At 35.7% G+C, this 15716-nt stretch overlaps 1 protein-coding gene across 1 annotated transcript in view; it reads right to left on the bottom strand.

The window, feature by feature from the left end:
• Positions 1 to 15716, bottom strand: part of LOC106467028 (SPARC-related modular calcium-binding protein 2-like) — a gene marked incomplete at its 5' end in the record, with an annotated part of 23016 nt that overhangs the window by 3826 nt on the left and 3474 nt on the right. The window contains 6 exons of the mRNA XM_022395128.1: positions 1204 to 1393; positions 3633 to 3705; positions 6509 to 6602; positions 7854 to 8093; positions 8893 to 8985; positions 13290 to 13337. Coding sequence (XP_022250836.1) covers positions 1204 to 1393; positions 3633 to 3705; positions 6509 to 6602; positions 7854 to 8093; positions 8893 to 8985; positions 13290 to 13337 — 738 coding nt within the window. The remainder of the gene's footprint in view (positions 1 to 1203; positions 1394 to 3632; positions 3706 to 6508; positions 6603 to 7853; positions 8094 to 8892; positions 8986 to 13289; positions 13338 to 15716) is intronic.

Raw genomic sequence — 15716 nt, 5'->3', positions numbered from 1 at the left:
TAGTAGTAGTAGTAGTTATATAGTTTATTATTACGTTAGTATATACTAACATACTACTACTAACTAAATATATATATATATATATATATATATATATATATATATATATATATATATCTGAACGGCGCCTTATGTGCCACATGGACGAAACGTACAGGTGAAATGCCCCCGCTCCCCAGTGACTCTGCAGATTTACAACTCTGGTATCGATAGCTATGGTGAGTAAATCCCAGATGAACCAACGATAATAAACCACCCAGAGACTCCTAGGATTCGGATAGAGCGAAAGCAGAACCTGCTACCAGAAGGAACTTGTCTGTCTCTTTCAGCCGAATAAATGACTTAGTACTATATCATACGTCCACATCTGTACGTGTTTAATGGCATCTTGGACTTTTAGATTTGCAGTCCGACATATTAACCAATTCGCCACTCTCGACCTGTTACTAGAGAAATGGGAGGCCCTCCTACCCGTCATGCCCTTGCTAGTGAAGGTCAGTACGTCTTTAAAATTGTCACTTTGGATTCTAGTTCTTGGACTGTGATCCTACTAAACACGTTTTGCACTTTCAGCCATAGACGCGTTATAAAGGTGGCAGACAGTCCCATTATTTAGTCTAATGTACCACACTAAACTCTTGTGACAGGAGTACTACTAACAGGTCAATAATTAAAAAAAAAAAAAAGTACGGACAATTGTTCTTGAACCCTTTGGGCTGAGCGTGGCCTAATGGTTAGCGTGCCCGACTGTGAATTCGAGGGTTCATGATTCGCACTTTGAAGCTGTCGACGCGTAAAAAGTTTGACAGTCATATTCCACTATTCGATTCGAGTAGTTCAAAGTTAGCGGTGGGTGCTGTTAACAAGCTACTTCCCCTCTAGTATATCAGTTCAAAATTATGGACCTCTAGCACAGTTATACAATGTGTAGTTTTGCGCGGATATCCGAAACAAACCTGAACCATAAAAGTCTCTTACCTAGCCGTTTTGTCCATAGGTGGCGTTTCCGTGAAAATTACAATTCTGGAAAATATTACTCTTCAATACAATCTATTACTTGTAGCTTTCTATATGGATCCTGTTTAGTTTATTAAAACTTAACAAGAGAAAGGCACTTTAAAAGTGTAATCCAAGCTCTTAAATACATTTTTTTTCCGATTCTTATTCGTGCCCACACACACAACAAATTCATAATATTCAAACCTTTTTTTGTTTCTGTACAATCCAACCATTCTGACATTGAAATTTTTCTGTCGTTGTTTCCAAATTTGTCACAAAATCTCAAGAAATTACGCCAGCATTTCTTCAGTCCCTTATGAGCTGCACGAGACTTCCGGAAAAATTTCCATTGACTTTTAAATCCCCTTTCTTCCTTTTCTTTCCTGTCTATCATCTGATAAAAAATGAAAACTGTATTTGTATGTTAAATGTCGCCACTTGCGTAGGGGAGAATCGAGGTTTGTATTGAAAGCAATAGCCAGAACCAAAATTAACAGAACCAGAAAAATAAAACAACAAAAGCTTTAAGTTCACATTTTAGATGAATAGTGATAAGTCACAGCTGTATTCAAAAAGAATTTTAAGTAGATCGGCGATTTATAAATTATTTCAAATATTCCAATCCTTTTTCTCCTTTTGGCCAATAGATAGAGCCACTCAACTGTTCTTTAAAGGGAAGATGACAGACGCTAAAAAGGACGAATATGAAAAATAACACACGATCTTGGTACTTTAAATCTTGTGTATATTTTATCGTGTATTTAAATCAAGTTGGGGGAAATAAATGTGTGTGTGTATGTATGTATTATCGACCAATAACATAAAACTGAGCCAAGCCAGGTGTACTACAAATGCCTTGAAGCAGGGAAACCATTTTAAAACGAAGAGGGAACTTGTTTTGAAACTACCTGTGGATATGTCTACAATTCCACACTTTTTTATGTTTACTCTATTGGCTTACCACTGGAACTTCCGGGAGATCTTATCTATTAGACATCACGTTCCTTGCGCAGACATGATAAATGATTGATACAAAAAAAAAAAGGTTTAAAAAAGCTGAGCGTAAGTTGAGAGACAAGAAAAACTTCAAGCATTCACAATTAGTGTATATAATAAGAGTACTGAAAAGTAGGGCTACTGCTATAGGCCTAGCATCACGTTGTGGTTAGGACGCTCAACTCGCTAGCTGTGGGTCGCGGGTTCGAATCCCCGTCCCACCAAACATACTAGCCCTTTCAGCCGTGGGGCGTTATGATGTGACGGTCAATCCCACTATTCGTTGGTAAAAGAGTAGTCCAAGAGCTGGTGATGACTAGATGCCTTCCCTCTAGTCTTGCACTGCTAAAAGATGAACGGCTAGCGCAGATAGCCCTCGTGTAGCCTTTGTGTGAAATTCAAACCAAACCAATATGTGCTCTGCCAACCGCGGGTATCGAAACCCGATTTAGAGCGTTATAGGCCCATTGAGTTAGCACTGAGTCAATGGGGGTGGGGGGTGGGCGTAAGGGCTAATCCACAGACTAACGTATTAGGCCTCATTTTTATCTTTTCTTCACCGAAATTCACGTTTTGGCGAAGAAAGCAAAATAAGAAAAAAAAAAAAAATAAAGTAACCAGATTATCTGCTGAATAATAATGGATAATTGTGATGTCACGTGTTATCCAAACACCTAAAATATTTTGTTATTAGTGTTGAGTAAAGGACTATATATCAAAACCAAACAAATGAATTGTTTCATTATTGAAAAATAAAGTTTTTGAAATTCAATAACTCGTAATTACTACGTGATGTATATAAATAATACATTGTCCAACATTTATGATGAAACTAACTTAAACTGTGGATGAGTTTTCAACAACAATGTTTTTCTTTGTGTTTATTTCCGATTAAACAGGATTCATCTTTTAACTTGATACGATTAACGTTTCAAAACAACTCTAGTATTATTGCTAATTAGCGTTAGTATTGTTTTTATTTTTATAGCACTTGGTAATTGTCTCGTGCATTATTGAAAGATAAGAACTTTCTTTTCTAGAATGTAATAAATATTCGATTAACTGTCACCTGATATAGGCCTAAGGCTGAAACTAGTCTTATAATTATATATTCCAATACGTACATCAGCCATGGTCAAAATAGTCAAATGTGTGTGTGTGTGTGTGTGTGTGTGTGTAGCCCTAGCAGTCAATAGTAAATTATATGTGTGTGTATATATATATGTGTATATATTAATTAAATTATTAATTAATGTGTATATTAATTAAAAAAATAAAAAAATGCACATAAAGCACACATGTTAGACTTACGAAGAAAATAAAATCCGCTCAAAACGGCTCGTTTGTAATCTCCATCCTTGTTTCCTAACTTTTTTTACGTATCCCTATTTGCAGGTTTTAGTCCTAATTTTTTTATTTATCTTGTTTATAGTATAAGTGAGGTTTAATCGGCACGTAAGTGTGTGTGTGTGTGTGTGTGGGGGGGGGATAATGGGTAATTTTTTGAAGGAGGACACTTTACTTTTGAATAATATAGAAATAGCGTAATTGACTTTCAGTTTATCTAACTTCTTCTAAATAAGCTGGACATATATTTTGAAAACACACAATGTTACTGATTTTTGGTTGATTCGAACCTGATTGTTACTTAGATCCAACTGGTTGAACTTCCACCTTGCTGCTTGCAGTCTGGTTGGTCTACCTGTCGTGCTAGAACCAGGAAAAATAGAACCATTTAGTGAGCATCGGTGACTTAAACAAGTGCCATAATTCAAAATTTACCTAACCTATTACTATTTATGTAAAATATAACTTCACGATATAAGAGCAAGACACGTTAAACAAGACTTGATCCTGAGAATATAACAAAATAGTCCACCAAACAGGGCTTGATCCTAAGGCTCATCACATATCGGCAACGCCTAGCAAGAGTTGAAATAGTGCTGTTATATAGTACTACATGTTACGTAGCATGACTTGCTGTATAATAGTTTAGACAAAGGTTTGTGATAAGGTAGTATTCAAACTCTTTAGTGAGTCATATGATTTAGCATGACTCACTACATCAGAGATTGACGTCCCTCCAATGTATAATGAAACATTATTCAAAGTTTCTGTTATAACACCACGATTCATTTCAACGTTCTGTACCTTAACTTACCGTAACACTATCCGAGCTTGGTTAACTATAAATCTGTTGTTTTCCCATTATTACTAGCAACAGAATACATTACTTTAAAGATTTCCAGTCCAATGCTTTTAAGAAAATTATTTTCATGAAGTCTTAAGTTGTACAGATCGGCATGAAAAGCCTTTCAGAACATTAATCAAAGAGCTAAATAAGAACATCCTTGCACGTATTTGTAAAAACGAAAAGACTTGTTCTACGTCCAAAATATTAAGCCTAAAATATCAAGATTTATTATCTGATCTTAATCAAGTAAGATTTAATTGGTGCTAGAGGCTCTTATATCGAAGTATAAACTACATCATGACGTCACATTCTGACGACAGGTTATAAATTATACATCCAAAAATTATATCTGTATGATTAACAAATGTGTTTCAAGGGATTTTTGTTTTCTTACAACGTGGATACATTATTGTTGCCTCTTTAGTTCAATATAACAACAGAAACTTTCAACAATATATATTTTTGTCCCGCTTTTTAAAATTATTTTTCAACACTTTGCGTTGAATACACTAAATGTGTGATGAAAATTTAAGCCTAAAATAATTTTAGATCAGACAGTTAAAAACGGCAAAGGCCATTTATTAACTATAGATAGCGTTGAACTTTAATCAGTTAAAAGACTACAGTGTGTGTGTGTGTGTGTGTGTGTGTGTATGTATATAAAAAATCGTTTCCAAGGTTACGATCCGTTTCAAAGTGTAGTGAAAAGTCATGTATATCTTCATGGGTTTGCTGTGATTCAGAAAATCTTTTATTAGACGACAAAACGGGTTTATATACTCACCCTATCAACCTTCTTCATTGAAGGTGCGTTTGTTACTACAACTGTTTTTGATAAAACGGGTTTATATACTCACCCTATCAACCTTCTACACTGAAGGTGCGTTTGTTACTACAACTGTCTTTGATAAAACGGGTTTATATGCTCACCCTATCAACCTTCTACACTGAAGGTGCGTTTGTTACTACAACTGTCTTTGATAAAACTGGTTTATATGCTCATCCTATCAACCTTCTACACTGAAGGTGCGTTTGTTACTACAACTGTCCTTCATAAAACTGGTTTATATGCTCATCCTATCAACCTTCTACACTGAAGGTGCGTTTGTTACTACAACTGTCATTCATAAAACGGGTTTATATACTCACCATATTGACCTTCTACACTGAAGGTGCGTTTGTTACTACAACTGTCTTTGATAAAACGGGTTTATATACTCACCCTATCGACCTTCTACACCGAAGGTGCGTTTGTTACTACAACTGTCATTCATAAAACGGGTTTATATACTCACCCTATCGACCTTCTACACTGAAGGTGCGTTTGTTACTACAACTGTCATTCATAAAACGGGTTTATATACTCACCATATTGACCTTCTACACTGAAGGTGCGTTTGTTACTACAACTGTCTTTGATAAACGGGTTTATATACTCATCCTATCAACCTTCTACACTGAAGGTGCGTTTGTTACTACAACTGTCTTTGATAAAACTGGTTTATATACTCACCCTATCAACCTTCTACACTGAAGGTGCGTTTGTTACTACAACTGTCTTTGATAAAACGGGTTTATATACTCACCCTATCAACCTTCTACACTGAAGGTGCATTTGTTACTACAACTGTCCTTCATAAAACGGGTTTATATATTCACCCTATTGACCTTCTTCATTGAAGGTGCATTTGTTACTACAACTGTCCTTCATAAAACGAGTTTATATGCTCATCCTATCAACCTTCTTCATTGAAGATGCGTTTGTTACTACAACTGTCCTTCATAAAACGGGTTTATATACTCACCATATTGACCTTCTACACTGATGGTGCGTTTGTTACTACAACTGTCTTTGATAAAACGAGTTTACGTGCTCATCCTATCAACCTTCTACACTGAAGGTGCGTTTGTTACTACAACTGTCCTCAATAAAACGAGTTTATGTGCTCATCCTATTTACCTTCTACACTGAAGGTGCGTTTGTTACTACAACTGTCCTCAATAAAACAACTTGGTAAGTATTTATCATTTTAGAATGTTAAATATGTCTGTGGCTACAATGATATTTGATAATATGAGTTTACCATATTAAAGTTATAAAATTTCTTTATTAATTCGACTTAGCTTAGTGACTTGTTAACCGGATTCACTTTGACTCGTTTCTTATTACTCACTCATTTTGTGAGTGACTTCTTATTAAACTGACTCGTTTATTCTTAATTATTCACCTTAGTGGCTCGTTATTTTATTAATCTGATTCACCCTGACTCGTTTCTTATTAAATTGACTCAAATTATTGATTCATCTTTAATTACTCACCTCAGTGACACGTTTTTTGTAGAATCCAACATTTCGTCAGTAATAAATTCAATAAACTGTGTCAAAAATATTTGCTTCTTTCTAATTTGACACCCTGAAAAAAAATAAAAATTCGGGAGTTATATGACTAGGTTATTGTTTATCTGTCCGTCACACAGACCTGGTTCAAAGTTTTGTCATCACACTGCAGAGTTAATCTATCCTTTACAAATTCTTCTTGTACTGAGTTTACAATGTATTCACGTCTACATGAATAACAATTATTACTAATAAACCCATGTTCTTCCAGGTAAAGAACATAGAAACTCTGGTTTTGTAAGTTTCGAAAACAAAATGGCACGTATCTTTTAAATTCAATTAAGTTTTAGTGTTAAAATAAGAACAAAGGCTAAACAAACTTATAATGCTTCTCTACGGACTCGTATCCAAGAAGTTCTATACGTAATTGAATAATTAGAGTTGTTTAAACATTTGTTTAACAAGTTAAAGCTTGGAATGGTCTATTCTTTCATTGGGGTGTGTTTCTATGAGCCAGACTAGTTTCGGAGAATTCCACTCCTCATCAGTGACATTACCACCAATGAAATATCAGACCAAACTATGCCTTCATACTAGTGAGGTAACGTTCTATACGTATTTTAATATAGTGTGACACATCTATGGTGTCACCTTACAAGCAAATACAAAGCATTATCCACAAGTGCTTAGATTTATTGTCTTCATCTACATATGATATGCTACACTAACAATTATCCTACAACGATAAGTCGCTTCCTCATCTCTGCTGTGTGAAGAAAGGAAGTAAAACTCGTATTATCCTACAACGATAAGTCGCTTCCTCATCTCTGCTGTGTGAAGAAAGGAAGTAAAACTCGTATTATCCTACAACGATAAGTCGCTTCCTCATCTCTGCTGTGTGAAGAAAGGAAGTACAAAAAGAAAGCTACTCTTGCAGAAACAATAACGTTGTCATTGATTACTTTTGTTAACGAATATTAGAAAAGTGTAATCTTCACATCAATAATATGAATCTCTGGTCAGTATTGGAAACAACTAGAACCACATGAACACCATTAGTAAGAAGACTCTGTTTATTACCAAACCATTACGTATTCCACCTATATAAACGCCAAAAATATGTTCATGTAAAACTCTCTTTCATAATTAGATCAAGAATGTGTGCCTCTTTTTACTTTTAGTAACATGTTGATCTATTGAGCTTCTTCGTAAGTATATACATTCTTGATTATAATAATTACATTAACATATTTTGACTTCTTACTATAATGATGATAATAATAATAATTAAGAATGACTAATACCTACGAAACTTGTAACTTCCCACCTTTAAATATTTTAGCCATTTTTTTCATCTTCTTACAGGGTGGCCGACCACCGTGAGTTGTTGTCCTGGGGACTGGTTTTCCATTTTTAGGGCTAACACACCAACATGTTACCGGCTTGTTTTTTGGATTGAAACACTGGATGTCTTTGTACAGGCCATTTCGTTTCTTGCATCTAGGAATGTAGGTATTATCAAGGTTTTCCTGCGCCCTCTTCCGGGCGCTTCGACAATCTTGAAGTTCTACAGCCACAATAACATAAAAAGGATAACGTATAGATATGAGGGCAGTACCAACGCTCAAAGAGTAGTACCGAAATTTAAATAGTATTTCTAAAAAAATGTTGATGGTATTTCCTGTATATTTTTCTTATATTTAGTTACATAACACTGCATAAAATATGATTTCATCAACTACTGTCGCTTAAGCCTAGCCCAGTTTCTGACGTGAAAAGATTGCTCTAAAAAAGTGTCCTAACGTAGGACATTGAGGGAATGGCATTCCTTAAAATCAGTTTATTAGGTTTTCTGTTAAAAAGCGGTGTTCCCTAATATCAGTTTAGACGAGGGTTTTCTCGTCATGAGAGAGAGGGAGGATATTCAGCAAAATTGGTCTATCCCACGGTTTCTGATGAGGGATATTATTCATCAAGCCTTGTTAAAAACAAATGTTGTGTATTAATATCTTAATAACTTTATCGAACCCTCGTTATTCAGTTGTTTGTGTGTGTCTGTGAAAAAGAAAGACAGCTCCGGTGGTATTTTCAATCGAGTATCTCCTGAAAAGAAACTTTCTAGCAACTGCTTTACAAAAGTAACTTTTAGAAATATAACCAAATCGTTAACCAAAATATAATTAGTGAAAAAAAAACTTAGTTTATGAGTATCACTATTTTCCAATCTGTCAGACAGTGAATTTTTTAAAACAACTTTAATAATTTGTTTTCTTCATTTCTATTTCTCTCTCTCAATTTATAACCAAAATTCTACCAAAACAGTTGTCCTGGCAACTATGTTAAACGGATATTCCGTATGATCTTACCTTCTTCCTTAGGACTTGGATACGAAGTTTTTGTTTCGGGTTGTTCTACAGGATGATGTGGATCTTTCCAAGGCCTAATCTCGTGGCTGCTTTCTTGATATCAAAACCAAAACAATCATTGTTATGCGGTATGATTTTAAACCTAGTTGCAGTTTTAGTCGGCACTTTTTTTTTTACCTTTAGAACAATACCTTTATTTTCAAATTGTTAGACTTCTTAAGACGAGTAACAAATGTTTACTTAAAATATTTTTTTAAAGAATACGTTTAATAAAAGCAGAGAAGCAATAAATTTATACATATTAACTGAAAATCCCACAAAGCGCGAAAACGATCCATTTTCAAGTAAACAACAATAGTAATGTGTTTAAGGTATTGATTCTTTTATAGCACGAGTGCTAGAACTGTAGTAAGTTAATTCATTATTTGCAATCCCACCTGACTTTCCATGGACTCATTTTAACAAAAGACTTGATTTGATGAATTCATATCACCAAATTTCTGAAAGAATTACTACAAAGGGTCACCAAGAAAACAAAACAAGTAGATTTCAAAAGACCCGGAAACGCGAGCTGATTGGAATAGTTGACTATTCTTATTGAGATGTAAAAAAAAAAAAGAGATTTGTGGTCTTTCGAACTTTAGTAAGAGATAAAATAAGTATTTCTGTAACATTAGGCTTAATATAAGAGGGTTTACTCTATAATGGCGTGTTTTGTAAATATGACATTTAAGCGAAAGGGAAACTTTAGACAAATGTTTGTGAGCCACACGCACTTTAAGGGAAGTGACGAAACAATAATAATTGGCTTTCTTCCACGACTTCGAGCCAAATAACTAAAATATGAAATGGCGACATATTAAGTCATCATGATTGCTAATATATATATATATTTAAAAAAAAAAAAGGCAATCTGATGCCATGGTGATTAGATGTATGGCGATAAACAATAAAAAAAAAAAAAAAAAAAAAAAGACTGGGCTTGATGTCATGACGATCTGAATCAACTATGGCTGTATATAATGCCAATTAAAAAATAAATAAAACAACCCACGATCTGATGATCTGACGCTATCACGATCCGTTTCATCTGTGAACTTTCTGGAATTTCCGAAACCGTTACTACACTGTAAAACTCGCAATTTTCAATATTTGGGATCTTAGTTTCTTTGATGTCCAGAAAAAGGAAAACGACGTTACACTGTTTTCCTTTGTAATATTTTTAACAACTGAAAAAGCTAATACGAAAGTAAGATTATACAATAATAATTACATTTCTCTCTAAGCCATATGTTAGTTGTTATTCTCAGTCTTCTTAATTTAAAGTTTTTTCCTAGGGTTAGATAACCTTCCAGTTAAATCGTAGTAAAACACTATTATTGAAGTAATTTTCCTTCATATAACAACATACAGAAAACAAGAGACCAGTTGGTCCTTCAAGGCTGTCCTTGCACACCCACCCCTGAAGTAAGAAATTAAACCCAGCCTCATTTTTCCAGAAAATCATCGATCCCACCCTTAAATTCTCGTAAAGAGCCGGCCTCCACTACTGCCGACAACAACTTATTCCATAAGCCAATCAGTTCGTTAGAAAAATGCAACTGCCTTAACTGGGGCATAGGATCTTTTCCAAATCTTAAGATTGTGTCCTTTCCTACAGCACGAAGAAATGAGAAGTTTTTATCCTACCAATCCCAGTTCGGGTGTGGCCTAGCGTTAGTGTGCCATACTGTGAATCTGAGGGCCCACGGTTTGCGTCCCGTTGTCGCTTTCCCTCCACACTATGAATCATTGGATGCGTTACAAGAGTGACGATTAGGTTAGGCCAAAGTGGCCCTGCGTTCTGCTAACGAACTGCCTTCCCTCTTGTCTATCAGTCCAGAATCGGGAATGGCTAGAGCCGGTGGCCTTTGTAGCTTTACAAGACTATCCGAAACAATCGAATCTACGATTTCCTCGGATAACCTTGCAAATCTTTATAAGGTCAAGATGAAGTCAACTAAGCAGTCTTGCTCTATCCCATAAGATAGATCTTTGAATACTAGAATCATCCTAATAATTCTCTTTTGAACCCTTTCCAATACGTCGTTATCCTTTATTAGATAAGAAAACAAAAGTGAGAGCTTTATTTGTGTAGAAATAATTACCTCGTTGACTTGTAATCGTTGTCTAAAAGTTCACTATTAACTTCAGAACATTTCAGTAACTTATTCACAACTTTGCCAAGATACTTTTCCTCATCCACACTGTTGAATAGATTCCCAGCTTGTGATCCAAATTATGATAACCCTAATGATTTACCTTGCACTTATCATTATTAAAGATCATTTGTTCAACTTACCAATTGATCATAGCCGTTCTATAGTATCTTAACATCACAATACAGCTAGTAATACTCAACAGTTTAATGTTGTCAACAAACTATATTCTTTATACGTCTATCAAACCTTCTGTGGCCATCTTGTTTCCGTAAGGATCGGAAGGAGGAAGTAGTCCTGGCAAGGCTACACATTGGTCATAGTTTTTTAACCCATCGTTTTCTTTTATCAGGTATTGACCCACCAATATGTAGCCTTTGTGACACTCAAGTCTCAATAGCCCACATTTTAATGTCGGGTCGTCGTTACGACCGCGAGCAGCGGCACCATTTCAGACGCGTGTTTTGTAAGAGTTTACCCCTGACGTTGGACATTGGCGATGGTGACACTGTCCAACTTGATTCTATTTTTAATTTTATAAGAAAAATTGACCTTTGAAATTCTATTTAAATCTTTTATCTGAATTTTGGACATGTAGCCAATTTCTTTTTACGTTTTACAACAATTTTACTCTAACTGTCTTCACCAGTTGTTGGTGCAGATAGCATAGTTGCTTTGTGCCATAAAACACCAACCATTTTTACGTTTTACAACAATTTTACTCTGTTTTCACCGGTTGTTTGGTGCAGATAGCATAGGTGCTTTGTGCCATAAAACACCAACCAACCAATATCATTAATATAAATAAGAAAAGGCCCAAACATTGACCCCCCCCTGAGGCACTTCATTTAATAACAAAGGCCCAATTTGAATGGACAACATTAATAGCAAAGCCTTGCTTTCTCTCAGTCAGCCAGTCTTTCTCCAGACCTGGCCAGTACTATTATTTCCAGTACAAATTTGAAAGGAGAGTAACGTTACAAACAATCCTCAAACATCTGTTGACCGACAAACACTGGTTGAGAAAGTATTAGAATATTCTTAAGACAGATATGTCCTAATGTGAGTGCTGAAGATCAAACTTGTAGCGGTAGTATCTTCATGTCCTCTGACCTCCTATAGTGAAAACACGACATCTGACGATGAAAAGATGTACTAGAAATAATACTAACTTCAGAATATATACCAATCCTAGCTATTAGATACATTATAATAAACATGAACGTCAGAACTTACACCAGTTTCGAGCGATTAGATACATTATAATAAACATGAACTTCGGAACATGCACGAGTTTCGAGCGATTAGATACATTATAATAAACATGAACTTCGGAACGTGCACCAGTTTCGAGCGATTAGATACGTTATAATAAACATGAACTTCGGAACGTGCACCAGTTTCGAGCGATTAGATGCATTATAATAAACATGAACTTCGGAACGTGCACCAGTTTCGAGCGATTAGATACATTATAATAAACATGAACTTCGGAACGTGCACCAGTTTCGAGTGATTAGTCGGGTTTCATAATTTTTATTGTGCAAATTGTACTCTGTCGTGTCGTTTGTAAATCAATTTTTTTTAATTTTTTTACATAAAAGTCATTAGCAATATCGTGGTGGAATCGGAAACTATTTTTTTTTTAAGGGCTTCAAAACGGAGCCGGATTAAAAAATTTGGGGGCTCGGGGCAAATTTTGTAGAAGGGGGTGGGCTTGAGAACTGAGCTTTGTAAGTAAGTGAAATGCAATTTAGTGTTATGTGTTAACTACAGTTTGAGCAATAGACAAACGATGGGGAGATAATATACAAAATACTAATCCTAATATTTATAATAAATGTAAAGTAACAACAACGATTTTTTTTTTGTTAAATGGCCGAACAAATAGCTATAGAAGAACAAGCTATAAGAACATGTTAATGAAACGTCACAAAATAACAGATTTATATATAAAATCGCTGTTGTCATAGTGATTTCAATCATGTTTTTCCATAAGATATCCAGTTTTCCACGAATTAAAAAAAAAAAATTTTTTTCTCTTAGTCTGGAAGAGGGGGGAAGCTTAGTTCCCAAGGGCACGGAGCAATTGCACCCATTTCCCACACCCAATAATTAGGCCCTGCATCAGCCGATTATAGTGTTGAATGAGGGACAGTAAGTCAGTTACGTGATTGGAATAAAAAAGAAAACCGTTACCTTTAACAGACAGATCTTTCACTCCAGTTTCAGCTTCAACCTGCTCATCTGAGTTTAATGACATAAAAAGATGAAAAGAAACTATATGTTACATAGTTTAGTGATGTTCCTGTGGACCGAAGTCCAGTCGAATATTGCACTTTGATCCCGGCCGGGTAGTTCGAAGACGAGAAACGGAAAGGAAAATGGACAGAAAAGAAGGCAGAGGAAGTATGACGGAAATGAGAGAAGAAAAAAAAAACCCCAAGGTTGTTAAGATATAATCAAACAAGCAAAGCAGACAGAAAGGTTTAAACTACACATTGTTTGTAATATTTCATATAGTTTCCAATATTTCATCTTGCTTTGTTTATAAATACTATTTCTATTTAGCACTTACTAATTTTACTCATGAATGTAACAGAAAAAAATAAATGTTCGAACTTGAACAATATTATTATTATTTTTTTAAGTATGAACGAAGAAAAGATTCCAAACCACCTTTAAAATGGAGAGTAAGCAAAGATTCCAATTACACGTCAAGCCCACAGAACAGAATTAAGAACATGTTATTGAGAAAGAAGAACACGCACTGAAACCCACAGCAATGCCACCCTGTGGTATTGTTGAGAATTACGGTGCATGCCTACAGCATCAAATGCTGGATTTTGTCGCATGATAAAATCCTTCAGAAGGAAGTCTTCACTAAAATATCGTATTCATGGCAGCTACTGGGAAAAAAAGGGTTAAAATATAAAGTGCTTTTGTATGTAGGCCTGGCGTGGTCTAGTGGTCAGCGTACCGGGCTGCATATCGGAATGTCCGAGGCTCACGCTGCAATGCTGTTCAACAAATTCGGGCAAATCGCTTAAGGCGACCCGTTTTTTTTTGTTTTTTTTTGCTATTTGTTCTCCCTCTGGATAGTCGTTCAAAGTTGAGAAAGGTTGTATCTGAGCCCTAGGGGGTCTCTGACGTGGTCGTTTAGCCAGAGAGTGCTTATAACACTATTCACATTCGTTTGGCTTTGTAGAAAAAAAGTCGTTAAAAGATGATAAGAAAAAGCCTTTACTAAATTACTCTACTTGTATGCTCTTACAACTTGCGAAACAAAATAGTTTGTTTGTTCACGAGAACAAACCTTATGTATAGCACAATGTGCTAAATGATCAGATGAGAGACTACTATTAAACAAAATATGAAATTGAATGCTGTGTTTGATTATTTTTGTTTCTTTTTCTTCTCGTGCTGTATAACTACAGCAACTAAACCAATGAGAAAACGATAGTGTTAGTTTCTTTCCCCACGTTGATCGTTTGTTTTTGTTTCGGAAGTTTGCACAAAGTTACACAAAAACTACTTGTGCAAGTCTATCAGATGTCGTGACGGAATGTAAATCTCAGGGTTCAGGATTCTCGTCCTCTTGGTCCAAAATGCGCCCTGTTGTTTGGAATTATGACCTCGCTATACGAATAACGGTTAAATCTCGGTATAAAGTCAAACAAACGAAGCCTAAGAGTTGGCGGTGGATGCTGTTAACTAGCGGCCTTACATCTAGACCAGTGATTCTGAACGTGGGGCGCAATTTGAAAATGCTACAACAAGAGCGAAAAACGTTCCGTGACTCAAAACTAAATTTCTAAATTTTACATTATATTATTATACCTTTTCAACACCAAATTCGTTTTTATATTAAGGGGGCATCAAATTGTTTGAGGTGTCGAGGTGGGGCATGGAGCAAAAAAGGTTAAGAACCACTGCTCTAGCCCGTTAGTTCAAATTTAGGGTCGACTACTTTGCCGTTGTTTAGCAGATAGTAAAACTATTATGCTTGTTGTTATATTTTATTGCAAAGCTAAACAATGGGCTCTCTGAGCTGTGTCTAGCGCCGGGAATCGAATCACGAATTTTAGTGCTGTAAATCCGTGAACTTCCCGCTGATCTACCAGGTAACCTAACTTGCAACGAAGAAGAGGAACAGAAAGGTAAGGTAATTGATAACTGCTGATAGCGAGCTCCAGAACTATCGATGCTAATATTACTTATTGATTATTACCCAGAGCTTCTGTTCCAGCCAGGCCCTCTCGGAGATTCAGAGAGGCCTGGGCCACTTCTGCCTTTTGAGGCCTCTGGTTATAATAATAAAAAAAATAACACGTGTAAACAAAATATGACAATCATTGGCCCAAAAGAAAATTGAAATATAATTTGAATAATTCATTTGTATATATGACTTGCAGCTCTGAGCTGAAAGTGTGTGTGTGTGTGTGTGTGTGTCACATTGGTCTGAGTTGGGAGCCACAATAAAAATAAATCAACTAAAATTTAACAAATGAACAAAAAAACAAGTGTCTACTAATTTGACGGTCCCCTTTGAGTCTTGAGGCGACCGGGACCCAATCGGTCCTCCTCCCCGACCCCCCCCCCCCCCACCCTCCTCGTACTACCTAC

The sequence above is a fragment of the Limulus polyphemus genome, unplaced genomic scaffold, assembly GCF_000517525.1.
Source record: "Limulus polyphemus unplaced genomic scaffold, Limulus_polyphemus-2.1.2 Scaffold2465, whole genome shotgun sequence".
Classification (NCBI taxonomy): Eukaryota; Metazoa; Arthropoda; class Merostomata; order Xiphosura; family Limulidae; genus Limulus; species Limulus polyphemus.
The sequence above is the reverse complement of the archived record's forward strand: the minus strand, read 5'-3'. Positions and strand labels throughout refer to the sequence as shown.